Source organism: Syngnathus acus, chromosome 9 (assembly GCF_901709675.1).
Source record: "Syngnathus acus chromosome 9, fSynAcu1.2, whole genome shotgun sequence".
In the NCBI taxonomy this organism is placed as follows: Eukaryota; Metazoa; Chordata; class Actinopteri; order Syngnathiformes; family Syngnathidae; genus Syngnathus; species Syngnathus acus.
The window spans coordinates 8349498-8375819 of record NC_051094.1 but is presented as its reverse complement, the minus strand read 5'-3'; the positions used below and the strand labels follow the sequence as shown (position 1 = coordinate 8375819).

Below are 26322 nucleotides of genomic sequence, written 5' to 3'. Positions count from 1 at the left end.
TCATGAATGGTTCTTGGCATCCTTAATAGTACCAGTTCAAAAAATATCAATTTTCATCTGGGTATAACATTGATAGCTAAGGCGTATTTATTCACTTTTTTATTCATTTTTGTTTCTCACTACACCAAATTAACAAGGTTATTTATCTGCACGGCATTTACACTGGTCTGAAATGAGCAATAATATGTGAATAATACAAATATGTAATATGTATCTAGTGAACCTGGGCTGACTCTTAATCATTGTATTGATTTAAACAAAGAGAACATCAACGTTTCTCAATAGGCTACCATCAGCACTTTATATTATAAGTTGAGCAGGACATTTTGCTTTGAAATGACATGCCAAAAACATAACTAATATGATATTTTAATTTGGCTTGACAACGTGCGCAAATTTGGATTCCGTCAACAATCATTGCAGTCTTCAATCGCTTGATGTGAGAGTGTGTCACCAAATGTAGTTTATCACTTAAGTTTCACGCTGTTGATATTAAGATGTATAAAGAATAAAAACATGCAATGTAATGCCACGGTGATTAAGAGTGTATAATGTCATAGATGGGACTCACACAACTCTTCTTTTTTTATATTAATCGTTGCCAATGTCATACAAGTGTAAGATACAACAGCCATAACAAAAGCAAAACTAGATTATTTTCACAACAGTATTATGAGGAGCTTGAATGTCAAATGTTCCCTTCCAAGCTAATTTTGTCGCGTCACTGTCTTTGGATTTGACCAAAAACAGCAAAACTCTGGATGTGCATTTCTTGCTCACTTGGGAGTTGACCAGTTAAATCATGTCTTCCTGTTTGGGGAGTGGGGGATGGGCTGCCGGAAGAGTCGGTCCAAATTCCTTTAGCCGTGGCCTGCGTCTACATGGCTGGCTAAGCACCGGGCCTAGCAGAGAAAGCAGGCAACCTTTCTGCATCCTTGCTCACTCGCTTATCACAAGATTCTTGTCGAGTATTAGGATCAAATTGCCCCTGTGACCTACAGGCCCTCATCTTGTTTGTATCTGCACACAGTGGACATGAGCGCTTCACTGCACTGTGATCCAGTGTGTTTGAAAACAGTGGGAAACGTGAGAGGCTAAAGTCCTCCAATGTTTGGGCCAAAAATAGAAATAAGGGGGAAAAGGCTCGCTCCCAGCATTTCCAGGCCCCTGGAGCAGAGTGCTGCAGCAGACCCCACAGAGAGTCCCACGGTGGGGTGGAGAGATGCTGACCAATTGGGGCTCAGACTTTCTCTTAGCGTGTTGATGTGTGTGTTGCTGCAACTAACTCTGCTCCCTCATGGATGAATTCAGTGCATGTGTGTGTGTGTGTGTGTGTGCACGCGTGTGTGTGTGTGTGTGTGCATGCGTGTGTGTGTGTACAGCCCACAAGATGGACCAGCCCTTCCTTCTGTCACTTCCATGAATATATTGTGTGTAGGACTTTTTTTCTAGCTGGTCTTTTCTTCCAGCACTGATTTCCTCCCTCATGTGATTTGAACTATAGAAAGGTGAAGAAAAAAAAATAATTGAATCATTTAACATTCAAGCCAAATCTTTGAATATTCCCTTACAATAAAAGTCAGCATTAAATTGAATAAATGTTACCTTAATGGTGTGGAAAGGTCGTCTCAACGGCTGTCTATGTATTGCTATCGTTATATCCCAAAATTGCTGTCATTATATTATTTGGATTCATGCATAATTCATAAAATGGATGGATGGATGGATGGACGGACGGACGGTTGGTCGGTCATAAAACGGTTTGCACAATCTTTGCAGGCAGCGGCCTCTTGCGGTGCTATTGGAGAAGTGCAACATGGTCAACTTTTTGTGTCTTTGGGCACCACAATGGACTATGAATGGTTTGTGAAAGCTGTATGTGTGACGTATTTGTTGTAGATATGCCCCCCAGGCAACGTTTTACGGCTATTAACATCTACTGTTAAATTAGTTGGTTCTCTGACTCATCGCAATTTTTTTGTGACTCATCGCAAATTTTTTGTGACTCATCGCAAATTTTTTGTCGTTGTGGTCGATTATCATTTTTCCTACATCACATGAAGGCACCATGTGACACCTTCCTAGGGCACGGGATTCGTTACGTCACACGCAAGACAAAAAAAAAAAGAAATCGGACCAACGTTTGACGTGAACATGTTCCGGGGTTCTCCGCTCAAATCGCAGTGGTGCCGTCAGAGTGGACCTCGCTGAATTAACTCAACAGAACCGTCTTAACTCCGGGAACTGACTGGAACTTTCGGTTGAAATTATATTTTATATTTTTCTTATTTGAGTGTTTACGCGCTAATGCTAACCACCCTAGCTAGCATAGCAGGTGAACTTGTCCCATTCGGCTGTAACCAAATTAATTCTCGCCATCTTTTGATAACAAACTACATTTGAACTCTTTTAGTGGCCATTCGCTCGACCTCGGCTAGTTTTTGCCGTGTCGGGGCTTCGTCTGGACTTGTACCTGGCTCGTGGCGTTCGAGGTCATCCGCGCAGTCCAGCTCTTTATCAAAGCCCACGCAAAGAATGAAGAGCCTGCCGTACTTCTGCCGGGGAGAGGTCGTTCGAGGCTTCGGGAGAGGAAGCAAAGAACTGGGAATTCCGACTGGTACGCCTCCTTATCTTTTGGTTTTGACTGGCCACGCTCGATTGTTATGTTTTTGTTTTGGGCTTGTATGGTTTCGCTGTCACGACTTCTGTGGCAGGGGTCACCAACCTTTATGAAACTGACAGATACTTCTTGGGTTAGGGTTAGGGTTGAAACACACTTCCGAAATAAGCAAATTGCTCAAATGACTATTAATCACGTTATTAATAATCAGTGTGATACTAAATAATAAACAAGAAGTCAAAGGTTTAAATTGTTTGTTTTTGTTTGTGTGTCCGTACTTCAGACTGATAGTGTTGGTGAGGACACTGAACATGATCATGATTTACGCAATCAGTGTGATTGATGGGAAAAAAACCAAATATGTTTATCAATGTTGGGAGGTGTTTCCATTTTCAAATCGCTTCTGCAGCCTTCCTCGGAAATCACAATGTCATTATCGGTGAGCTGTTTTTGACAGGCCAGCAAGCCTTCCTGGCGACCTTTAGCCCACGAGCACCACTTTGGCTGTTTGTCTGGCTTGTGTAGATATGGCTTTCATGGTTGGGCACGCTAAACCGGTACTGTATGTCTTGGCTTAGATAGGTGCAGTACATCTTTGGTTTGGCTGTAGGCACTATTCCTACTGGATGATTATCACGACTACAACTACCCACAACGTTTTCTGAGCAAAGTGCACATTTGTATATGTGTTTGTCTGGCTTAGCTATCTTTATATCCATTCTGTCCTTTAATCTTTTCTGTAACGTTTTGACAGACACGTAACTCGGAGGGAACACGACCAGAATGTATTTTACAGCGCTTTTGGTACCTCATTATTCATTTATTTGAGCAATTTCTTACATTCCTATTCCATTAGGTGTGTTGCTCATATCGTTCTCAGCACATTCGATTTGTTCAATTTCCGGCCTTGTGGTTTTCTCATCGGACTTTCTCCAATGTTAATTTTAGCTAACTTCCCCGACTGTGTGGTGGAGCATCTGCCCGCTGACATCGGCACGGGCATCTACTACGGCTGGGCCTGCGTGGGCAACGGCGACGTGCACAAGATGGTGATGAGCATCGGCTGGAACCCGTATTACAAGAACACCAAAAAGTCCATGGTGGGTACTAAATTAATGGACACTAGCTGCCCATATCGTTAGCCTAATGACCACCGTTTGTCTAATGAAGCTTCAGGACCAAGACCTGCCATGATTAGCATACATTTGCCAATAGCGGATGTCACTCCCTAAAAAAATTACCAATTGAAAAAACTAATGCAGCAGAAGTGCCAGGACGCTGGTGTGCTTGTTGCAACTTCGCATCCGATAAAAACAATCACTGCTCTATTTTATTTTCATCCAAAATTAGTTAGGTTACAAAAAAATATAAAATTAAGGTGTCTTATCTTAAAATTACAACCTGTACAACTGCTTTGTGAAAATGTTTGCTTTTTTTCTATTTAAGACATTCTGGGTGTAGAATAAAGCATCAACGTTAGCTGGAATCAATTTTAACGTAACGCTTGGCCTGGAGCTAAGATAGCCGATTAGCACGGCGATAGAGTGGAATGTGTTGAGAGCTGTGTGCGTGTGTGTGTGTGTGCTTCTTTTACCCCAGGAAACTCATGTGATCCACCAGTTCAAAGAGGATTTCTACGGCGAGACTCTCAGTGTCGTCATGGTGGGTTACATCCGTCCGGAGAGAAGCTACGACTCACTCGGTAAAGCCAGCACACACACAGACACACAAAGAGCATAAACAAAAAAATAACAAAAACAGTTTTTAAAATGGTAGCTGTACAACCCATGCCTACTTGCACATGTATGTAAACATGTCAATGTGTGTGTGTGTTGTCAGAGGCGCTCATCGCTGCCATTAACGGCGACATCTTGGAGGCCAAGGTCCAGCTAGAGAGGCCAGAACACGTCAAGCTGCGGGAGGACAATTTCTTCACCAGCCATTCCACTTCCACTTCAGCAGCCTCCTCTTCCTCTTCACAGACTTTCATCAACGGACACTGACAGAGTTGGTACAACTGTTGCCGTGGTGAGGCCTGGGTGAAACCTCATAATTTGAATTGTTTCGTATTGACTCTCGTTACTTTCTCTCTTTCTGTCTCCGACAGACGGACACAGACACACACACATGCGTAAATACTGTACGTACATACATGGGCACATGCTCACACACATTCAGTGAGCCAGGGTAGGGGCATTAGTGTGTGTGTCAGGTGATGCTATGCAGAATAATGAACTTAAGCCCTTGTCCCACTGAAAGACAAACTTTTTCGAGTGCTTGCGAAGGTAACAAATGTTGATTTTTCGTCAGAGTTTGCTTACTGTCGCAGACATTCACCAAACATTTGAATGTTTTTCTTGACAAGGAAAGCTGTTGCTTACCAATTAAAATGTCTGGTGAACATCTTTGCGAACTTGAACAAACATTGACAAAAAAAAATCAATGTTCTGTAACCTCACACACACTCCCTTACGTTTGCCTCTCAGTGGGATATGGCTTAATGCAAAGAAAAATGTAATAATTTTATTTTCTTCGCATTTTTTAAAATCAGCATAAAATTATTATTATGTATAATTATTCATTTCAACCATTTGGGGCAAAAATAACAGCTCTTACCAAGATCACGATTACATAAGTTGAAGTAAAAGTGCAGAGTTCAAGTTTAGCCTTTCCTTCTTTGCACATAATTGTGAAACATTGCTGGAAACTCAAAAGTCCACTTACTCAGCATTGGCACTCAACTCATTCTTGTCTAAATACTGCTCTGAAGTCAAATATATATGAAAGATCTATATGTGTAAATGACCTGTGAATGTAATGTTATTCATCTTGTGATCAGACGCTAAAATGATCAGATTCTGTGCTTTTGCTGTCTTGTGTTTTTGTTTTTGATTCATTTTGTATATAAAAGACAACTGAAAGGAAAAGCTCACTCTTATACTTATGACATCCGCATTAAATGTTCAACTTAAAATGCTGTCCATTTCTTTCAGATCATTTCATCCAATAAATCCACAGCTATACTATACTTGTGTAAAAGTGTATTCTTTGTGTTAAACTTTCTTTAGAAAGTTGAGATAAAAATTTATGTTAAAGAAAATATATTTATCTGGCCTGTAAAGTGGAAATTCATTAAAATTATGTATATGGAATTTTAATTTCAATGACATTAAACTTTTTGTAACATTTATAAAATATATTCAAGTACATATTCCTTTTGGGGGAAGAATATTTTCCACAAACCTTTTCTCTTTTTTTGTGAAGGCAATTTTTATCACGAGAAATACATGTTCACATAACTTATTTTTTAGAGGGGGGGTCAAAAGTTTTCTTCATAAACATTGCCAGTGAGTATAACTACCCCCCTCCAGTACAGTGCACATTGTTTCAAAGCTTCGAGAATACATGATGATTAGACATTTGCACATTGGTACCCAGTAATAAAACTGATTGTGAGATCACTTACATTTTTTGATCATTGTGCCTTCAAGGTAATTTCATTTAGTCATAAAGATGTAACCAATTAATCATATTGATTTACCTTTTCACATAAATTGTAACTTCACATAAATTACTACGACCATTTATACAATACTTTCTCGTAAAATTTCATCCCCCCACACGCAGCTAAAATTTCCTTTGTGTAAGATCTGATGTGTGTGGTATGTCCACTGGCGTGTGCATGCTCACGTGTAGGTGTAGCTCTCATCATCATACTCCAGCTCAACGTCTTCGTCCTGCTCGCCCAAAAAGCCGTACTTGAACTTCTTGTAGACGGTACCATCTTTTCCCATGTACACGATGTCGTCTTCATCATCTTCATCATCTTCGTCTTCCGCACTGACAATTCTGTCACTGTAATCCCCAAAGGCGGATGCAACAACTTGCGTCGTGTCTTTAGCGTCTTCGTTGGTGTCCAGCTTCTGGTAGCCGCCACTTGTAGTTTTGGGTTTGCTGGCGGCAGCCTTGGCGAGCGACTTGGAGCGAGCGCTGAGGAAGACGAAAACCCCAGCGCCGACCGACAGGATCAGGAGGGCGCAAATAGTCGTAACCGGTTTGGCCCTACCTCCGCCTTCTCTGTCCAAGTCGCCAGCATCTCTCTGCACAAAGTTGACGTCGAGGATGCACTCGACTGGAAAGAAAAGTTGCTTTACCCCGCAATGCTTAGTACAGTCATGGCGCATCACCCTAAACAAATTCTTCTATTTTCACATGTGTACTTAATAAAAAGTCCGCTTGTCTTACCCAGTGAGGCGTGGCAGTTGCAGCACTGCCAGTCTATGGGCCGATCGGCAGGCAGCATCCGGTCGTGGCAGCAGCTCAGGCAGCGTCCGTCGTCGCTCAGGATCTGAGAGGCGGGACACTCGGTGCAGTTCCAAGCACCCGCGCCGCGACAACCCAGGCAGGACCGGTCGCAAGGCCGGCAGTCGAGCGCATTGACGTCCGATGACCGCTCCTGGAACAGAGAATAGTGCTCAGATGAAGATGCAGGTCGCATTATATGAAGAAGACAAATACCTGGGAGCCTAAATAGGAGCCAATCAGACACTGGGATTCACAAATGCTGGAGCCAATTAGCTGGTACCCATGGTAACAAGACTGGCAGGAGGTAGCGCCAGCGCCTGGACACACAGACACACACACACACACACACACACACACAGTCATCAATTAGATAGACTCACACATAAATCACTAAAATGAAGACTAATACGTCATATGTATTGTCAGTGTGGTGACTGATTAATGACGCCTCCACCAAAAAAGGGGGAATGATTTATGGCTCCTCATTATCACAGAATGGAATATGGGTTAGGACTGGACTTAATGGCCTCCTAATGTCAAATGATCAAACGATATCAGGCATTTTTATTTTTTTTTGACTTCTTACAGTATGTCCCAAATATATACCTCTATGATAAATGATTTACAATATTACCCAAAGTTATAAGTATGAATTATTATGTCGTAATATGCAGAACTATTAATGACTAGCTCTCTGGCAATGTCAATGAAGAGAGAGCATTATTATCTTTACAAGAGCTAAATCTAGGACAGCTTTTGCATGGAAAAGACTAAATTTGATTTTTTGTGACGAATCAATGAGATTCATTTAATGATGGCTGTCACACTAATTTGTTGAGGTCTTTCAATCCCTATTGATAAGCATAACCGCACTGAGCTCTGGAAATACCCGCTGGGTAGGAGAGGGAAAACAACTTTTGCGATGAGTCATCGTCACAAGAGCAGATCGCAAACCTGTACACGTCTTGCACGTGGGGTGGCACTTGAGGCAGGTGTGGGTCCAGCGGTGATGATAGTAGCCCGGCGGGCAATTCTTCAGGCAGCGGCTTTGCTGCCTCATGTAGACGAAGCCGTCCCGACAGCTCAGGCAGTCGGTGTCGGCGGGCCCCCGACACTGACTGCAGGCGGGGTCACAGCGCTCGCACGCCATGCTGCTGCTGTTCCCAAAATGACTGGAAAAGGAGAAATGACATTCGTAAGTCTCAACTTTTAACTTTCAAGGTAAATCCAAAATTACTCTGGCAAGAATCAAGTGATCAAGTCATCACTTGGATTAAGCAAGTAAGAAATCAAGTCATACAATCTACAGTTACATAAACATTGATAATTAGTAAGTCGACTATTCAACAGGGTTATTCAACACTATTCAAACAGACCACTCTCACATTAGAACAATTACTATTAGCTAACAGCGCATTCCGACATTTAATAAGCGACAGCACTCTTTCTACATGAGAAAATTTACACGGCACGTGACCAAACAAAAATGCCAGAGAATTGATGAAAACTGAAATAATGATGATCTTGTCGATTAGTAGCTGCATTGGGAAAGAAGTAAAAACATCCTTACACTTTCACCACTCAAGGTGTTCAAGAAGTGACAACAAAAACAAGAAATAAAACACAGAAGGAAAACGGCAATGAAGTAAACCGAATCAAGATGGCACCAGAGTCTTTTATGCTTTGGCCTAAGTAGAAGAAGCCAACTTCCGCAAAAACAAAAAAGCGCAAAAAAGGAAAGTTGATATAACAAGGGAACATTTTACTGACCTCTCCGAGCAAGTTTGCACACAGCTGCTGCCCTGCCTGAAGAAAGTCGCCCCACAAGCAAAGCACTGCACGCTGTGGCGTCCGGCACACGAGGCGCAACTCAAGTGGCAGCGCTCGCAAGTACGCTCTTCCTTGTCATCGCCATAGTAACCGGCTGGACACTCACGCACGCAGGTAGAATCTGACAAACAAAAAGAAAAAAATCAACTCAAAAATCCTTACGAGGAGGGAGGCCGTCCGGTGCGCTCACTGAGCAGGAAACGTGGAGGCTCGCAGCCCAGGCAGCGGTCCGGGCCGGGGCCACCGGAGCAGCTGCGGCAGGAGGCGTGGCACGGCCGGCACTGCCCCTTGTCGTCTTTGTAGGTGTGCGGGGAACACTGGCTGTACCACACGCAGTGGCCTTTTGCGTCCAGGCGGTGCTCCGACCCGCAGCTGAGGCACGCCGATGGCTTGTTGCCCGAACACGTCAGACAGGAGCGGTCGCAGTCTGGACGCACACGGCAAACATAATCAACATTAAGCAGGCTTGCTCAAATGATAATTTGTGGCTCTCCAAGTACAACATAAAAAAACAAATGCATTGTACGGATACCTCTGCACTCGTCATCAGTCGTCTCGTAGTAGGTGTCGCTGGGACATTGGGGCAGACACTCTCCATTGTAGCGGCGCGCTTTGGCGTTGCGGCACGTGTTGCAGTCGTCGTGGTCCGGCCCGTCGCACGAGGCGCAGTCAGCGTGGCAACGAACACACTCACGCTGCTGTTCGCTCGGGAAATAGCCGGTAGGACAATCGGCCGCACAGTTGTCGGCGTGGAGGAAGAAGGAATCTGCACATTCTGGGAAAGAAAACACAAAGAAACACGTAAGAGTAGGGCTGAATTATCTTGGAAAATGGTTGAGACACTGCTATCACAATTGATTCATGTTGGAGTGTTGAAAAGCACTAAATGTTATTGTTTTGATGTTTGTGTGTTTTTTCATTTTTTAGTTTTACCGCCACATTTTATTTGTTGTGTCAAGTACAAAAAACAGATTTGGTGGGCCTCCTTTCGTAAATATTTGGATCCATTTATTGCTCTTATTTTACAAATGTCCTGGTGTGGGACAAATAAAGGCTAACTAATTTCCCTTATTCTAAATGTTACCTCCCGCCACCAGTGTACTTACTGTGACAGAGTCCGTCCTGGTTGCAGTGTTTACAGTTGGGAGGACAGCGGAGACACTGCGCATCTTTACTGTAGTAGCCAGATGGACAGCTACGCACGCACACGTGCTCCAGCAGGAGGTGGTCGGCCTTACAGCCAAGACAAAAGGAAGTGTTGTTGTGGCAGGACGTGCACTCGGGAGCACAAGGGCGGCATGTACCACCCTCGGGGAAACCTCTGCAAATGAAAATAAGTATGAGGGGAAACGACACATATACTCAAATCAGTTTTCCACAATGAAATGAATTGGAATAAAAGTCCATTTTTATTGCATGTCACTTGAGCTCACTCAAACCTCAGCTCAAATATTGGCTTGTAACACAAAGTTAAAAAGTAAAACAATATGAACTGCAGTTGATGAGCGAGCTGACCTGTCACACTGTTGCACACAGGCTCCCTGTTGCAGATAGAGTCCGGTCTGACACCGCTGGCACGCGTCGGCATCGCGACATGCGACGCAACCCTCCGCACAGGCGTCGCAGCGCCCGGACGTGACGTTGACAAATGTGGACACGGGGCAGCGAATAACGCACGTCTGATCGGACGTCAGGAAGGCTCCTACAAAAAAAGAATAACAATAACTACTTAAATGGACACCTTGGTGTTAATGCTAATCATGGAATTTTAATGACAACCATGACATGTAATGTCCTCAGTAGGATGTGTGAGAAACTTTCAGCAGTCTACTGTATGAGAGAAATGTCATAATGTGCTTGGGCACACAAAAATTCACATCACACAGCACGCATCGAGTCCTACAAAACATATAGCCAGACCTTTGTGACAAGTGATGCAGTCATCTTTACGTGCACCAAAGCAGGTCTCACAAGAACGATGACAAAGCTCACACTCTCCTTGTTCTGAAACAGACACAACAAAACAAGACAATAACATCGACTAAGCACCGGGTTGAAAAACTTGTTGGAGCGCACAGAAGTCAAGGTGCCAGATAACAGCGTATGTTTGTCCTACCGTTCCTGAAGCGTCCGCTAGGGCAGACGCCCAGCTGAGTTCCCTGCATACACTCGCCGTCTTTCAGTACCAGCTCATCCTGGCACGAGTCGCAGTCGTCAAACTTCGGCCCGCCGCACGTCTTGCACGCTCTGTGACACGCCTCGCACTCCTGATTCTCCACATCCACAAAGAAGCCCACCTGGCACTTTTCCACACAGCTACCATCTATACGCACAAACACACTTGTCACACCTTTCTTTGAAAGTGGCCTCTGAAAATGGTGGGGAGTGCTACCAAATAAGTAGAATCCCCGCTGGCACCAGTAGCACTGTGATTCATCGCAAATGGAACAGCGCCGGTCTTCACACGGGACGCATGTCATATTTTCGGGGACACCAATAGTGCCATCAGGGCAAGACTTGTAGCAGTCAGAAACAAGCCTGCCACACGCACGCACGCACACAATTAAAACATATTACACCGTAACATAATCAAATGTACACAAAGCAAGTTCCTTAACTTACTGATAGAAATCATCTTCACATTTGAGGCAGATTGTTCCCTGGTCCGGGTGTCCGGAGTCCTCTGTGAGTAATACCATGGTTAGCATGTTTGTATAGTGGCTAGAAAAAAAGTTTTTTTGTTCTGTGAAAAAATGAGACCAAGATAAACCTTATCCAATATTGTGACCTATAAACTCTACGGAAAAAGAACTGCTAATGCTAAGTAGAAACAAACTAATTAGATAATGTGGTTGCTCATTGTGTGCACGCCCACTTATGTTGGGGCTGTCATCATGTCATATTGTCAAAAAAAAATGCGTAGACAATTGTTTGTCATTATATTAAAAATGCATGGAATAAAAAAATGCTGAACAGAAAATTGAAATAAAAACATTAAAATTGAAAAATGAATACAAATAAAAATGTAACTAATTTTAAACTAAAAGAGATCCAACAAACCTAAAAAATAAATAAAAAAATGTACAGCATGAATAAAAAAATAACCAGATTTAACTGGAAAATGTTGCATGCCGCAAATTTGTCACAGCAAACAGTATGTATTTTATTTTTATTTTTCCCATGCTAGATTTCTAAGCCCGGCTCACAGATTGTTATGCTGTTTGTCACCAAGTGGGGGTAGTAGAAGACAACATAAAACGGCAGTTCAAGTGACCAAAACAAAAACAAAATTTTCCAAGGGACAATTTTTAAACGAATTTAAATTCATCAAATGGCGTGTCTTTAAAGGTGGTTTGGGCAATATGCAGCCCGTATAGAGCGATTGTTCGATCCTACCCCCTTACACACAAAGTGAAAAATGAATGCAAAGACATGTTGCTACGTGTGCAAGCCAAACAGTCATTCACACACGTGGACGAAAAAGGAAGAGGGGCACTCACAAGCCGTAAATCCTGCCTTCAGGTTGTGTCTTGGTTCGTGTGTGTTTGCATGTGTGTGTTGTTTTTTGATGAACTCACTGTGCTCACACTGTTTGCAGCCGTCGTCGCAGGATAGACAGGCTTCGCCCTCTGCAAGCTCACCTAAAGAGCACAAGATGAAAAACACTTGATACATGAAAGGATGTTTGTTGCACAGTGACTGATTTACTCATTTGATTTACATGACAACACATATAAGGCTCTAAAAATATAATCGCAGACACCATCCTTCATGAGGGGCCTAAATTCACCTGTGCTGCACTCCAGCGGAAAACATTGTCCCTGTTTTAGTTTGTGTCCTGGGCTGCAGCCGAGGCAGCGGCTGGCCGACGTGCACACAAGACAGTCGGATGCACACGGCTCGCAGCGTTTGCGCTCAGAATGGAAGAAGCCCTCAGGGCAGACGTCTCGACATTCCTTCTCAAACAGGTAGCGGGACACATCGAACATATCTGGAGGGGGTGAGACAAGGAAGCAACTAAGTTGAGACTGCACAAATTTGTGGAAAAGCTAAGAGTGGAGCATAAAACTGCAGCATTGAATAGACAAGTGTTTCTGTGTGTTGCAAGTAAATGAGCCGGCAGGTAAACAAATTAACTAGTTTCCGGTAGCTCTTTACCTGCCGGTTGAGTAGAAGCACCAGTGGCTAAAGGATTTTTACTTTCTGGACCTGGATTTGTCAACTCCGGTCCAAGATGTTGTTTGGGGGCAACACGCCCTCCCAAAAAATGCTTAATGAAAAGGTTTTCTACTGGCGTCACGACATGTAAAACTGGGCAGGTGTTTGAGGAATTTTCACCTCTTTGTGTGGTTATTTTAAGGATTTTGTTGCAAAATGTTGACCTGAGATGTTATCAGTGTCAAGGAAGTGTGACATCTTCATTGTTTGAAGATCTCTGCGATCTTGCACAGCTAGGACTGCGACTGCCTGTCCCTAATGACCCCCGCCCCCCCATTCTTATTCAAGGTCAGATAACACTTAAAAAAAAAAAAAGTGGTTTAGCACTAAATGAATGAAGGACTTTATCATACAGCTCATAAGTCATCAAACAATGTCTAAATAAGGTAATAACAGTTTTTTTGAGGGCTGAGTTTGTACCTGTGTCACAGCTGGTGCAGTTGTGAGGGCCCCCGCCAGTGCACTCGTGGCAGGTGTAGTGGCACCTGTGACACTCTCTGCCCGTAGCGTAGCGCCCCCTTTGGCAGCGGATCACACAAGCGCCCTCATCGAAAAGCCTGTGTGGAACAATGCAAATTGAAACTCAACAATGACAAGAGCATTTATTTCAATGAAGACAGACTCTAACATGGCTAGGAATTAACCGATCACATTCAAACTCAAGTTCAGCTGTTCTATTGGGCTTTTTCTGACAGTTTTATATAAACACTGACTGGTATTTGGAACTGTTCATAATTCTATCCACCTTGACCAGCACGTCTCTGGTTTCCATAGTATATATAAAATCCTTTGGGAATTCTTTTATACCCTTCTCCTGACAGACACCTTTGAACAATGATGCTGTGGAAGTTCTCTGCAGACTATGGCTTGGGCTGTAAGATGTGATTCGAAAAATATTGGAAAGATCCTTCAAGAAAAGCTAAAACAAATTCTTGTATTGCTTGTATCGGGGGGGTCTCTCACCGCGTGGAGGGGCAGCTGGTGCAGTCCTCCCTCTCAGGCCCCGTGCACTCCTGACAAGTGGCATCACACAGGTGACACTTGCCATGTCCGCCCATGTACTGACCTGCAACGTGAACACCACAGCGCATAAAAAGAGCCTTACAGAGATTTCATCACTCACACAGGTTTACGCCTCATTGTCCACCAGTCAGGTCCCTCGATGCTGCGCTGTTGACATTCCTCACTAAGACCACGGCATTATTCTCAATGACAACTGTTTCCTCCTTTTTTGCCTACCCCAAGACCTTTGCTTGAACATTCCAAAGTACCAAAACCACACACATACACGCGCACTGTTCTGCATTCTATAACATCTAAACAGAAGTCAAGAGGGAGGTGACAGAGAAATGCCTTGGCTCAAATAAAAAAGTAATTTTTGAAATTTGGAGACAAAAAAATTACACGCTAAAACAATGTGAGACTAAGAAATTCATTTAAATGTGGGTTTAGCCCTATTAAGTAAATAAACATTTCCTCCTCGTTACATCTTACAGTTGACCTATGAATGTCGTATACTTCTACAACACATTTGGTTCACTTGTGTGTTGTATATGCATGGAGTAATGTGTGCGTGCATGTGTGCGTGCATGTGTGTATATATACATACAGACATTTTGGACCTACAGCCAGGCAGACGGAGGAAGTAAAATAAGCACAAAAAAAAAAAGAGGAAACAATTTTGGGAAGAGAAACTTTAACTGTCTTTGTCCACTTTCTTTTTTTTTTTTAAGTCAACCCACCCAACCCTTTCCCCAAAAAACTCACATTGTTTGTGATGTGAAATGTGTACCATAAATAGACCCACAAAAAAGTCTCAAGAACTCATGGCTGGCAAAAAAGACAACAGGAAGTCTGCCATTTTAAATGTCCTTCAAAGACATCTCATTTAGATTTGGCCACTTTTGCTGACTTATCCATGATTGACAACAAGCAAATAAAAACTGAGATACTGAGTGGCTGTTTTTAGGAAGAGCCATACATTTGTCCTCTACTCTAGCCTTTTTAAAGCATGCAGATGTCAACAGTGTTTATTTACCACCAAACACAAACTAAATCAACATAAAAATGATCAGAAAACAAAAAAAATGGAGTCGAGTAAACATTTTAATAAGAACGTTTATGTAAAAAAAAAATAATAATTCGAGGACTCTGAATACCAATAATGCATTGTTGCAGATGTCACAGGTACACAAAAGAAACAGCTTTCATACCAGGGTTGTGTGTGCGTGCATGTTTTGTGTGCCTAAAGTCATCATAAACAATGACAACTTTATGTGAAGCAGAACCAAAGGGGAATTTATCAGTCTTTATTACAAATCAACAAGAACCAGGACAACAATCTAATACTGTAAACAGACACACGCACACACACTCATACACACACACTGTTCTTTGTTAGACGCCAGCACCACAATCAGGAACGTCCGCCGGCCATTGCGCAACGAGAAGATGGAATCTTGTGACCACTAATACAAATTGTGTGCTCATTAAAATGGGATTCTCATCTGCATTTGTGTCACTGGAAGGGACGCAGGTGGAAGAATCAACCACTGCTTGGCAGCAGAGGGAAATATTTTTCACAAACATTTTGGGGAATTGTAACAGATTCCACATTCTTTGCTGAACAGGGAAAGCAATCAATCCCGCAAGACGATTGGACGAGGACTTGAATACTGCCTGGCTTGACATAAAGAATATATCGCCTTTAGATCAAGTTAGGGATGGGCCTAATCAATTTGGACTGATTGTTGTGGGGTTGTCAAATTTTTTAAGTTGTAAACTTTCCATGGAAATTAACAAAAATGTATGAGGAACACAGGGAAGAAAGAAATACAAGGAATTTAAATATTTTTAGGGTAAATATACGTTGGAATATGCCGTCACTTGGTGGATTTGTTTTGCAACGTGTTTTTTGGAATGTTACATAAATTTCTTAATTATTGTCTTGGAAGCGACGGAGGCAAAACAGAGCACAAGTGCGTTCGGGATTAAGCTACTTACAAATGTGACGACAGACGTTGGAAGTTGAGCTACTTCCACACGCTGGCTTGGAGCCTGGACCTTAGAACATTCAACATTTTATATTGCTTTTTTTCATTGAATGCAGTTTAATGCCCAGCCCTAGTGAAAGCAGAGCTTTGAAGTTAATTTTGCTGAAAGTAAAAAATATAATAATAATAATCGCCATGTCGACTTCATTTCTTTAAGTGTGCGTGTATGTTGCTTGTATATGTTCCCTCGTGGGCCCAGACGGACAAGATTTTCACTTTGTTATGTTATGTTTATCATTTGTTTTCTTTGACGTATTACACTGTATTTACAGAAGCTCTCCTAGTTCCATCTGTTCATTATCATTATTATTATTATTAACACTGGAAAAAAGGAGAGGAAACAATGCACACAGACGCATTCAGAGATTCACAGGTTTTAGCGATGTACGGTACACTGGCAACAAAAAAACTACTACAACAAAAAAAAATGTTCAATTATTTTGGCATTGATGCTTTGGTCACAAAATACTGACACTTTTTGTTTTGTTTGCACTTTTTTGTTGTTGAGGAAATTCCCAGTCATTGTACACCCCGACCATCCGAGTACAGAGCAACAAAAAAAAAAAAAAGGTAGGTGTGTTGTAGTCCCGTCTTTGCACCTCCTCCCATGCAATCCCTTTAAGAGGCACAGACTCCTTTATAAATTATGTGACTGTGAATGAGTTGGGGGGGGCATGAGCGAGGGGGTGTTGGCTGGTGGGCCCGTCAGCCCTTCTGAGAACATGTTCTGCAGCACAGTTGCTGCAGAACTTTCCTCTGACAGAGATTGTTCTTTTTAACCAGCACGCAGAAACTGCCTTCCGCCCAAGATTCTTCATTTGCTTTCCACAGACCAGGAAGGAGAGAGAAGAAGAAAAAATAGAAAGGACACATTTGCACACACACACACACGCACACGTGCACAAATACACAGAAATAAAACACGCCAAGTGTGATTGGTCAGGAGATGGGAAGTTGAGGTCCAGTGGGGTGATTGGATCCATGCCAGGAGGAGGAAAAGAGAAAAAGATTTGAGAGAGGGAGAGAACAAACAAACAAACAAACAAACAAGAAAGTCACACAATTAGAAAATTGACAACTTTGGGCATCAAATACTTTAAAGATCATCAAAAGAGAAGTCACACAAGACCTGAGGCTGGATTGACACATCTTACGTTTCCATTTAAGGCTCCCGTTCAGTCAGCTTTTCACTTGTTTTATATTGAGGGCCCCAACAAGCTAAACATTTCAACAATTGTTGCAGCCGAGTGTACTGTATGTATGCTGGGGAAAATATACAGTAACTATTCTCCACCATAAAGTCACCCATCATTATCATTTATGTGACAAGCCATTGGAGCCTAAGGGTGCAAATTTAGCATCCTTTAAATGAGAGTGTTGTGTAAAACCAGCCTTAGATTGATTTGAACTAAAAAAGAAAGAAAAAAGCAAGGGGAGAGTGTTAACAGCCTAAAAGAAACACCATGCAAGAGAAAGTGAAGACATGCTTCCACCAAACGGTACAGTACAAAGTACTTTGCCTCGATTTGGTAAAGCTAACCAGTTTTGCTTTGTGTTTCCATCCCAAAAGTGTCTTTTGATAATGACAACTCACAGAAAAACTGAACTACTTGGTGGAACTGTGAATACTAAGGAAGTCCGAAGCAGAAATAAATAGATGAAGAATATTTGAGGGATGCAAAATGAGTCTTGACACCATCACAGAGCACACCATGATGTGTTTGAAATAATAAATACACAACACGTGTCAGTGACGCAGGCTACATTGGTCAGCACGCAAGCACTGTAGGAGATGCTAGATAGCCAGCCACTGGAACGCAAGATGTTAGTATACCCCTGCCCACAGAAAATGGCTGTTAGCACTTCAACTAAATGTTAGCGTTTTGTGAGTTGAAGACCCTCGGAACTACAACTACAAAAAAAAGGGGAAAAAAACTCAACCTCCGATGCTAGCAAACTGAAAAGGGAATCGCAACGGTAAGATGTGCAAATTTTATCGTTTGAAATGTTTCTGTTCGCTTCATTCTAACCAAGTAAAAAGTCTAATTCAAACATTATCACTATAGCACTTACAAACCAAAGACCCTGGGCAATTAAAATATTGACACATTTTAATGAGTAAATCTGTATATTAATTATTAATACTTTAAAAAGAAAAGAAAAGAATATTCATTAGGACATACGTTAATCAAATAACTAATATTTTGATATGTAAAAGTGACTTTTTGTCCACTAACAATTGACAAAATTAAGAAAACCGCTTGCAAACTGTCAATTTCCCAAAATGTGTCTCCAAACACCATTCAGAATTTCACCCGATTATGATCGGAACTCTGGGGGCCTAATTTACATGATGTTTGCTCCAAATGAAAAACGTAGAAACTATTTGAATTGTACAAAAAAATCTTAGAAATGAGTCTTGGAGTTTCAAGGGTCCACTGTTTACTGTTCGAAGCATGCACTTGAGCGAGTTTGTTAAGCACCGTTGGACGGCGCAAGCAGAAGCTTTGCATAGGAAAAAGAGCTGAAAACTCACCATCTTTGCAAATGGTGCTGACCACACAGGCTCCCACCTCCAGATTGTAACCGCTGACGCAGCTGCTGCAGTTCCTCTCACCAGGCCCCAGGCACTCGTAGCAGCTATGGTCACACCTGTCCACAGCCAACACGTGCTCATTTGACACCATAGCATCTTTAAACTTTTCGCTCCAGGACTCCAACTCTAATTGACTTCAAAGAGTGTAATACTGCAGCATCCAGGGCAAAGTCCTATTATAGATTCCAACTCACTTCTTACAGGACCGCTGCACCTGGTTTCCATCGGCCGTCTGCTCGGACAGGTAATAGCCGCTGCTGCACGTGGATACGCAGCGCCATTCCTCCAGCAGGTAGTCGTCAGCGCACTTTGTGCATGCCTCGATACCCGTGCCTGCAAAAACAAATCAGGATGTTTTTTTTTTTACAACTTCCACTGAGGTGCACCTCTTGGAGCCTTACCTGCGCAGGTGGCACAAGCACGGTGGCAAGGCTCACAAGTCCTCCGGTGGCCATTGTAGTAGGAACCCGCCTCACACGTCATCTGACATTTGTTGCCTTGTAAACTGGACACAAAACAGAAGGGGATGCTCATTCATAATTGGGTGCGTCTCTGGGCTTTTTCGTTAACTGCAGGTTTTTTGGACAAAATGCATTTTAGTTAGCATTCTAAATCATGTTACCGGTATTTGCGAGGTATGAGAAAAGTTCCAGGACAGAGCCTGCTGCAAAGTGCAGAGCACCACAAAGATCATTTTTGCTACCAAAATAAAATGAGTGATTTTAAAAACGATACCTAACCTAAATTACATTTTATTTTTACAGAACTAACGAAAACTACAATTGTCTGTTTTTGTCTTTCTTTTCTTTTGTACATGAACTTGTGGGGATGATTTTAAATGTATTTATTTCGATACTAGCGCACAGCTGTTCGCCACAGGACGGAAGGTCGAACAATCTGGGAGCTGTGGTCCTTGAACGCGGGTGTGTCGCCTAATGTGTGTGTGTTTAGTTGGATTCAAGAGGAGACTTAGGGACACTGCAGCTATACAATATCTTGAAATAGGACTCTTAACAAGTGAGTCATGAATTCTGGCCTACCCTGCATGTACTGTCTTGATACATTAATGAGAGTAATTTCATGTGGTCAATGTTATTTATCTATTTATTTTTTTGAACAAGCAGGTCATGTTGACCCACGAACATTTGCAGTGTACCAAAAAAAAAAAAAAAAAAACCCCGGAAGGTTAAGAGAACTTGTAAAACAGCTTGTGCTGGCCCGGGTGACATTTAACTTTGCAATTACAGCTCTGTTTCCCACTTTAAATTTGCTTCAAATGGATCATCACGTGGGTCTGCCTTTGGAGGCAGGTCCAGCAAACGTTGCCCTGTGTGAGTTTACAGTGAGGACATCTTTCAGCGCAGTGCTGAGCTGAAAAACAGCTGCTCTGCATTAGCCGGGAATTCCAAGAAATCGTCTGGACCCCTCTTCGCCCCCTTCACCGCTACTTTCCGTCAGTGTGCATGCATGTGGACTGAACAAATGACGGTTCCTGAGTCCGCGTAGTTAAACCGCTTAGGAGATGAGAGCTTTTTCAAAAGAAGTGAGCAAAACACAAAATGCTTCAGCTTCATGTGTGGGTCCGGCCGGGGTTGTTGTGGCTTTTAATACGCCCTGGGTCATAGGGTGAAAGACACCCCAGCTGCTGCTTTCTTTTTCCCAATTTTAAACAGCTCCCTGGTGTCCTAATAACACGGGGCTGGGCGACATGGCCTTCAAATGAATAAGAATACATTTGAACAGTTTTCACAAGCATTAACCTCCACAGAGATAAGAGGAATTTTTGTTTTTTTCTTGCAAACTAAACGAAAACAAAACGCTGCTTGTCAAAACAAACGGAAAGATGATTCTTGCTAAATGAACGTCTGTTGCCAGCTTTCTCTCTTTTCGGAACGTGCAAGTTTATAATTGTATTCTCTTTATATTTATGTATTACACAATGTCCCAACTTTGCTGGAATTGTAATTTGTCGGATTGATTCCTTTATAGTTAAGCTAGTGTACTCACCTGGTTCCCTGTTTACACTCTGTGCAGAAATTGGAGGTGGTGCATTTCTTGCAGTTCTCTGGACATCTCCTGCAAATGTTGGAATCTACAAGACACCAGATAAGAAGGTCACACAGATACACACAGACACACACGCACACTCACAAATAAATAATATGACAGGAGCGGAGTGAAGGAAGCAGCAAATGAGCAAAACAGCAGGAAGGGTCGGGATTTGGGGGGTGGAAAGCGAAGAGACTCAACAGCTGGGGAACAAAGACGACCACTGCAGCATTGGGGAGATGGGAACGCAGCCGAGGAAAGAATAAAACGGCATGGACGTACTTTGTCATACTACACATGGACTCCCGCTCACTCTCCTCCAAGACACCTTCATAAAACATTACAGCTGCTCTGCTAACCCAACAGTGGGGGCAAGAATATTAAACTGCCCTGAAAGTTCATCCAAACTTTTTGAGTTATAAAATATGGCAAAAAAATTCATACAAATGATGGAACAAGCACTTCAAATGCCTCTAGAATGCACCATAATACTATATTCAGGGATAAACAATAGTTGACTCAAGCCCACAATCTATTCTACAGCCCACACTGCTGTTTTCACTAATAATGTATCATTTGTGCAATTTCCATCAAGGTTTTAGGGCAAGTGGCACAGCTTGAACAATCATCATAATTTTAAGGAGTCCACTTGGAGGACACCTCTGAGTTTCTGCCGTATGACTTCATTGTAGATATGCTGAGCAGAAAATGATTGGCTGGCATAAGAAGTGTGTCCACGAAGAAAATACAAAATAACGATTAATTTCAGCAGTGGATATTTGAAATGAACGCCACATCTGTTTGAACAGCCTTCGTCAAGCAAGGTCTTGTCTAACTATGTGGGTCCAGTAAGATTTCTTTCAGGTTGTTGTCAGCTTGACAAAGCAAATCATTTACCGCAACACAACATACGGCATTGCCAGCGTTTCAAAAGGAAAAAGGGGGGAAAGTATTGACAACATCTTTGGCCCAAAGAAATGTTATGATTGAAGTTGGATGAGGAAATTGGCCCATCTGTTGCCAGGATGCTGGATCGGCAGCAGACCAAAAAATGGATCAAATGATTACGTGATCCTCTTTGGATCTCGATGCCCCACTTTTATCTCGGCATCTCGTTTTGTCTCGATATGGGCAAATCCGGCCAATTTATACACGACAAAATCAAACCGAAGGTTACCTTGGTCGAGGTAGAAGGCGTCGCCGCAGGTAGCCACGCACGTGTGGGAGCCCTCATTGAGGTGGAATCCGGGTCTACAGGTAGTGCACTGGTCGCTACGGCTGCCCATGCAGCTTTCACACAATGACGAACACTTCTTGCAACGCTTCCTATCATCACGAAAGAAGCCGCTAGGACACTCCGACACGCACATCCTGAAAAAAAGTCACATTACAGAAACATTTGTTCATACTAGAACTAGTATGACAGCAGCCTTTTTCACACATTCTTCTTTTTTAAATTGTAGTTTTTCCCTAAAATGGACCACCGCTTATCTAGTCCATGATAGCGAGTAGAGATTAATTTTCCATTCAGGCGGAGAAAAAAATACATTATACAAACTCACTCTCTGACATACACCTCGACTAATCAGCGCTCATCAAGCGCTCCCTGCGGCGGTGCAAAAGGGCAGCGCCCCCCTAGAGCAGGCTGACGACGGGGCGGCGCGCCATCCCCCACATTCCCGCTTAGCTGTCTTTTATGAGAGCAGAGCCCAGCTGACGCAATGGCAATTAGTTCACATTTTCATCCAGAACGGAGGTTAAAAAAGCCGAAATATGCACACTGGACAAAAGTGACACGAATGTACCCTCACACTTGTAGTGGTGCCCTGAGTTGAATTTGTTCTGTGACCTAGGTCGTACCTCAATTATTTATATCAAATCAATGTTCCCATTGAAATCAACCGGAATGCCATTAATACATTCTGCCCACCAAAATGGTTTTGTAACATGATTTTAATCATGGTAAATACAATTATTATAAAAACCTAAAACAATAAAAGACAATGTAAAGAAATAAAGTTTGACTGCATCTGAAGGTGGCATTGAGTTGGCCAGTTAGTCTGATTTGCAGCCTACAGCTGCTCCTTCTGAGTGTTCTCATTTTGCATTTGGGGTTGGACTCTTTGTGCAATGCAATAAACAGTTAAAAGTGCATCATCAACTGTGGCTCTCCAAACTAACATAATTGCTCATTTTTGCATAGTTTCCTGAATTATCAGGCATTCGTTGCATAGTGCCACAACATGACAGTATGCTGTTGCGGGTTGCTCTGTTATTTCCATCTTAACAAGGCAACCATTTTTGGGGGGGTAATAGTGAGGCGAGTACGTTTTCAGACCTGGTGTTGTTCTTGAACTTGAGGAAGTAGTGCAGGCAGTTGATGCAGTGATGTGGGCCAGGCCCTTCGCAGCCATGCTCATTGCATTCGGAATCACAAGGACCTGCCGAGAAACACAGCCAATTGTAACGCAATGCAAGATGATGAATATTCACAGTTAACCTACCGCTGTACTCCTCGGTGAACTCTTCATCGGTGGGGGCCACGGCGTCGGTGGATCTGGTCTCGACAGACATGCTGCGCAGGGAGGAGTACGGGTGCACCGAGGTCCCGTACAGAACCAGGGACCACTCCTTTAGCTTGCCTGACAACACAAAAAAAATCTTCTTAATGTTGCTGATAAGAAAGCTAGAAAAGTCTAAAATAATTTGGAACATATGAGCAAGATCCACAAGCATATGCATTAATAATATACAGTAAAATATTCTCCTGTCTCCTCTACAACGGTGTTTCCATACCAGGCACTTTTTGGCTGCGCAGCTGGGACGGCGAATCATAAATCTCCAGCACCCAGTCGCCCGCTGCCTTCTCTCCCCAGCAGTGGGTGGTCATGAACTCCCAGTTTTTGAAGCCCTCCATTGAGTGATCAAACAACCTGAATGTCAACAACACACAAAGGTAGTAAATTACTTTCTTCAGTTTTGTGATTGGCTAAATTGTCCCCTATCTCATCGTGCCACCTGTTGTTTTCACATGCATATGATGCAAAAAGAGCGGGGAGCATACAAATGAAAAGATATAAAATGTGTTATTTGTCATTTAAATACTGATACAAATAATTCTCATGAACTGGATATTTTCTTCAAAACATCCTTCTGTACCTGTTGGCCAGCAACTGAGATTTGGTCCCTGATGGTGATGTCAGGTTGATTGACAGATCTCCCCGGCGAGGGTGAGTGATGGTGATGCGTACCACCACATGCTCGAGGTAAATTACGTGATGGTTGGAGTTGTCAGTGCAGCCTGTCGCCTTGTACACTGAACGCACCACATGCTCCGGGCGAATTGTCCTGGAAGACAAGGATCATTAGCTTGTTAGATTATACTGATGTACAAAGGAAATAAATGTGGCACAGACTTCAGAAACTATAGAAATGTCATAATGAAGAATGTCAGCGCACCTCGGTAGACTCATTTCAGTCTGCAATAAAGGATTACCTCTGCTTGTGCAGAGCGACCGACTAATTTTGACCAGCATTGAGTGGGGCCTTGACATATTTATAACTAAACTTGCTTTGTTGTCATCAATTAATACAATTTCAGTACTTTAGCTCACTGTATGAAATTAATTTCATAGTTAGAATGACTAAAATTTAAATGGGGAAAAAAATGGTTGAACTCAAAATTTCAAGGTAACAACCCGATAAAATTTTAAGTTGGGCAATTCATATGCCTATCAGTTTTTGCAAGTGTGTCTTGGAAGCGTGAGCGCATTTTAATTGCAACATGTGACGTTGGGCAGGCGCGCAGTTCCATCGCACGTCAAACAGCGTCAGAGGCGAAGCTGTCAGAGAAGAGGCCATGAAGCCAACGTCTGTTTGGCGGGCGTCCACCCGCTCATGGAAGGCTGCGATAATCAAGACCATCTTGTCGGCGTCGGAGTAACAGCTGAGCCAATTTAGCATATCTTCACAGAAAAGCCGCTGAGTTACACTTGCTGGAAAATACTTGGGGTGTGTGTGTGCGTGTGTGCGTGTGTGCGTGCGTGCGTGCGTCAGGGCTATTGGAAAAAAGAAACTTATGGTCTGATGTGCTTTATCGTAACCCATTTTTCCCCGCCTCCATGAAAGCACCAGCTCCTTTTGAGGAACTCGAGCCAATGCAGATGTTTACCATTGAAGGGAAAAATGCTAAGGGCGATTCCAAGGAAGATTTTAGCTGAGTATAAGACCAAATAATTCTTTTGCATCGGAAGAGTCTGGGAGAAAAAAGGGGTGAACCTGCTCTGTTTTGCTTGTCACATACATATTGCATTACAATACCAGATGTTCATATGATTGTTGCGATTAATGACTTTAACACATGTACTGGTAGTCCTCGATTGCCGGATTCTCAGCCTCCAGATTGGCTCGCAAGACTCAATTTCCAATGTGATTTCCTGCTTCCTTCAAAGTTTCTGTCGTAAGAGGACATGCTTGGTTCAAACGAATGCCCAACATTATGTTTTTATTTAAACAATCATAATCATGTTGTTTGTTGTAGCAATCAGACAAAATCGTTTGAACAACTCAAGTATGTCTTTGAAAAAAATAAAATCAAGAAGAATTACCCGAAAATGGCCGACTTTGGTTCTTGAGCCCTTATTGGGGTTATATACATAATAGGACTAGCCTACTACATTTCTTGTTACTAAGTGAAACTACCTTTGGGGACTGAAGTGTAAAACAGCCAGAGGAGTGAATTTTCATTCTAAAGCTCCTCCAGTCTCATCAATCACCACTAATCAATCCTTTTCATTCATTTCTTGCATATTGCCTATGCAGTATTGACGGGTTGTGAAGAAAAAGTGGTGGTGTTAAAAGGTGGATTAAGTCAGGTAAATCGCCGGGTACAAAATACATTCATTGCCTGCCACTAAAATTGAGACAAGAATTGTCTGTACAGTTAATGGCGACAGCAGGCTGGGCTGCTTCCAGAGAAGGGGATAAACAAGTTAATAGAGGTAATTAATGAAGCAGCAAGAGGAGAGCCAGTTAAAAAAATTAAATGTGTTGATGTGAGTAAAAAAAAAAGTGTGTGGAAAACAATGAGGGTTGCGTAAGCGGCGGCTAGCCGGTGGAGTCTCGTGCTGATATCGCAATGCTGCTGGCTGGCTGGCTGGCTGGCTGGCTGGGCCGTGACGGAACACAGACAACAGAACCCCCAGCGGACACACAGCTGATTACTGGCAGCCTGACTGGACAAAAACGTTAAGTGCGTTTGTGTATACAAACGTGTACATAAGCTCCATTTTGCTAGTATGGCGGCAGACAGACGTTAGCAAATGCAGTCCAAGAGGCTATGAGCGAACATGGTGCTGACAAAACACAGTACCACCTTATCCTCTTTAACTTTGAACTTTGACTTTAGTATCGTAATACAACAGTCATGGAAACGTGTTATTTCCATAAATTAATGACTTTTTATGCCGAAATCCATCTTTGCTTTTCATTTCATATAAAAATAAAATTCAACTTTATTCTAATAATATTACAAATGTAGTTTTCCTCAAAAATGTGAAAATTAAAATAGACTGTTGTTGAATTCATATAGCATTCAGGGATACACAGGTTTAGGTTTTATTGGTGTTATAGGGCACATTATAATTTGATCC

General features: G+C 42.6%; 2 protein-coding genes across 4 annotated transcripts in view; one reads left to right on the top strand and one right to left on the bottom strand.

Moving 5' to 3' along the window:
- The first annotated feature begins 2113 nt into the window (after positions 1 to 2113).
- rfk (riboflavin kinase) lies at positions 2114 to 5648 on the top strand. The gene is made up of 5 exons (XM_037259696.1): positions 2114 to 2335; positions 2414 to 2617; positions 3569 to 3720; positions 4220 to 4322; positions 4460 to 5648. Exons 1-5 carry the CDS (start codon positions 2308 to 2310, stop codon positions 4621 to 4623), a joined length of 651 nt encoding a protein of 216 aa, XP_037115591.1. The 5' UTR covers positions 2114 to 2307; the 3' UTR covers positions 4624 to 5648.
- A 259-nt stretch (positions 5649 to 5907) lies between these two features.
- The window catches only part of pcsk5b (proprotein convertase subtilisin/kexin type 5b), a 45476-nt gene continuing 25061 nt past the window's right edge, over positions 5908 to 26322 (bottom strand). The window contains exons 12-37 of one of the 3 annotated variants that reach the window (XM_037259689.1): positions 23831 to 24019; positions 23468 to 23604; positions 23176 to 23313; positions 23010 to 23112; positions 21849 to 22042; positions 20630 to 20714; positions 19024 to 19127; positions 18817 to 18955; positions 18563 to 18678; positions 13937 to 14039; positions 13394 to 13530; positions 12546 to 12746; positions 12334 to 12396; positions 11378 to 11438; positions 11148 to 11293; positions 10872 to 11078; positions 10676 to 10759; positions 10271 to 10457; positions 9862 to 10076; positions 9288 to 9530; positions 8946 to 9182; positions 8696 to 8876; positions 7880 to 8097; positions 7139 to 7242; positions 6866 to 7076; positions 5908 to 6752 (exon numbers count right to left, since the gene is read on the bottom strand). In XM_037259689.1, the coding sequence (XP_037115584.1) occupies positions 6307 to 6752; positions 6866 to 7076; positions 7139 to 7242; positions 7880 to 8097; positions 8696 to 8876; positions 8946 to 9182; positions 9288 to 9530; positions 9862 to 10076; positions 10271 to 10457; positions 10676 to 10759; positions 10872 to 11078; positions 11148 to 11293; positions 11378 to 11438; positions 12334 to 12396; positions 12546 to 12746; positions 13394 to 13530; positions 13937 to 14039; positions 18563 to 18678; positions 18817 to 18955; positions 19024 to 19127; positions 20630 to 20714; positions 21849 to 22042; positions 23010 to 23112; positions 23176 to 23313; positions 23468 to 23604; positions 23831 to 24019 (4249 nt within the window). In that variant the 3' untranslated portion in view covers positions 5908 to 6306. Of the gene's footprint in view, positions 6753 to 6865; positions 7077 to 7138; positions 7243 to 7879; positions 8098 to 8695; positions 8877 to 8945; positions 9183 to 9287; positions 9531 to 9861; positions 10077 to 10270; positions 10458 to 10675; positions 10760 to 10871; positions 11079 to 11147; positions 11294 to 11377; positions 11439 to 12333; positions 12397 to 12545; positions 12747 to 13393; positions 13531 to 13936; positions 14040 to 15098; positions 16848 to 18562; positions 18679 to 18816; positions 18956 to 19023; positions 19128 to 20629; positions 20715 to 21848; positions 22043 to 23009; positions 23113 to 23175; positions 23314 to 23467; positions 23605 to 23830; positions 24020 to 26322 lie in introns of those variants that run through there. The other 2 variants (XM_037259690.1, XM_037259691.1) reach the window with 2 other exon arrangements.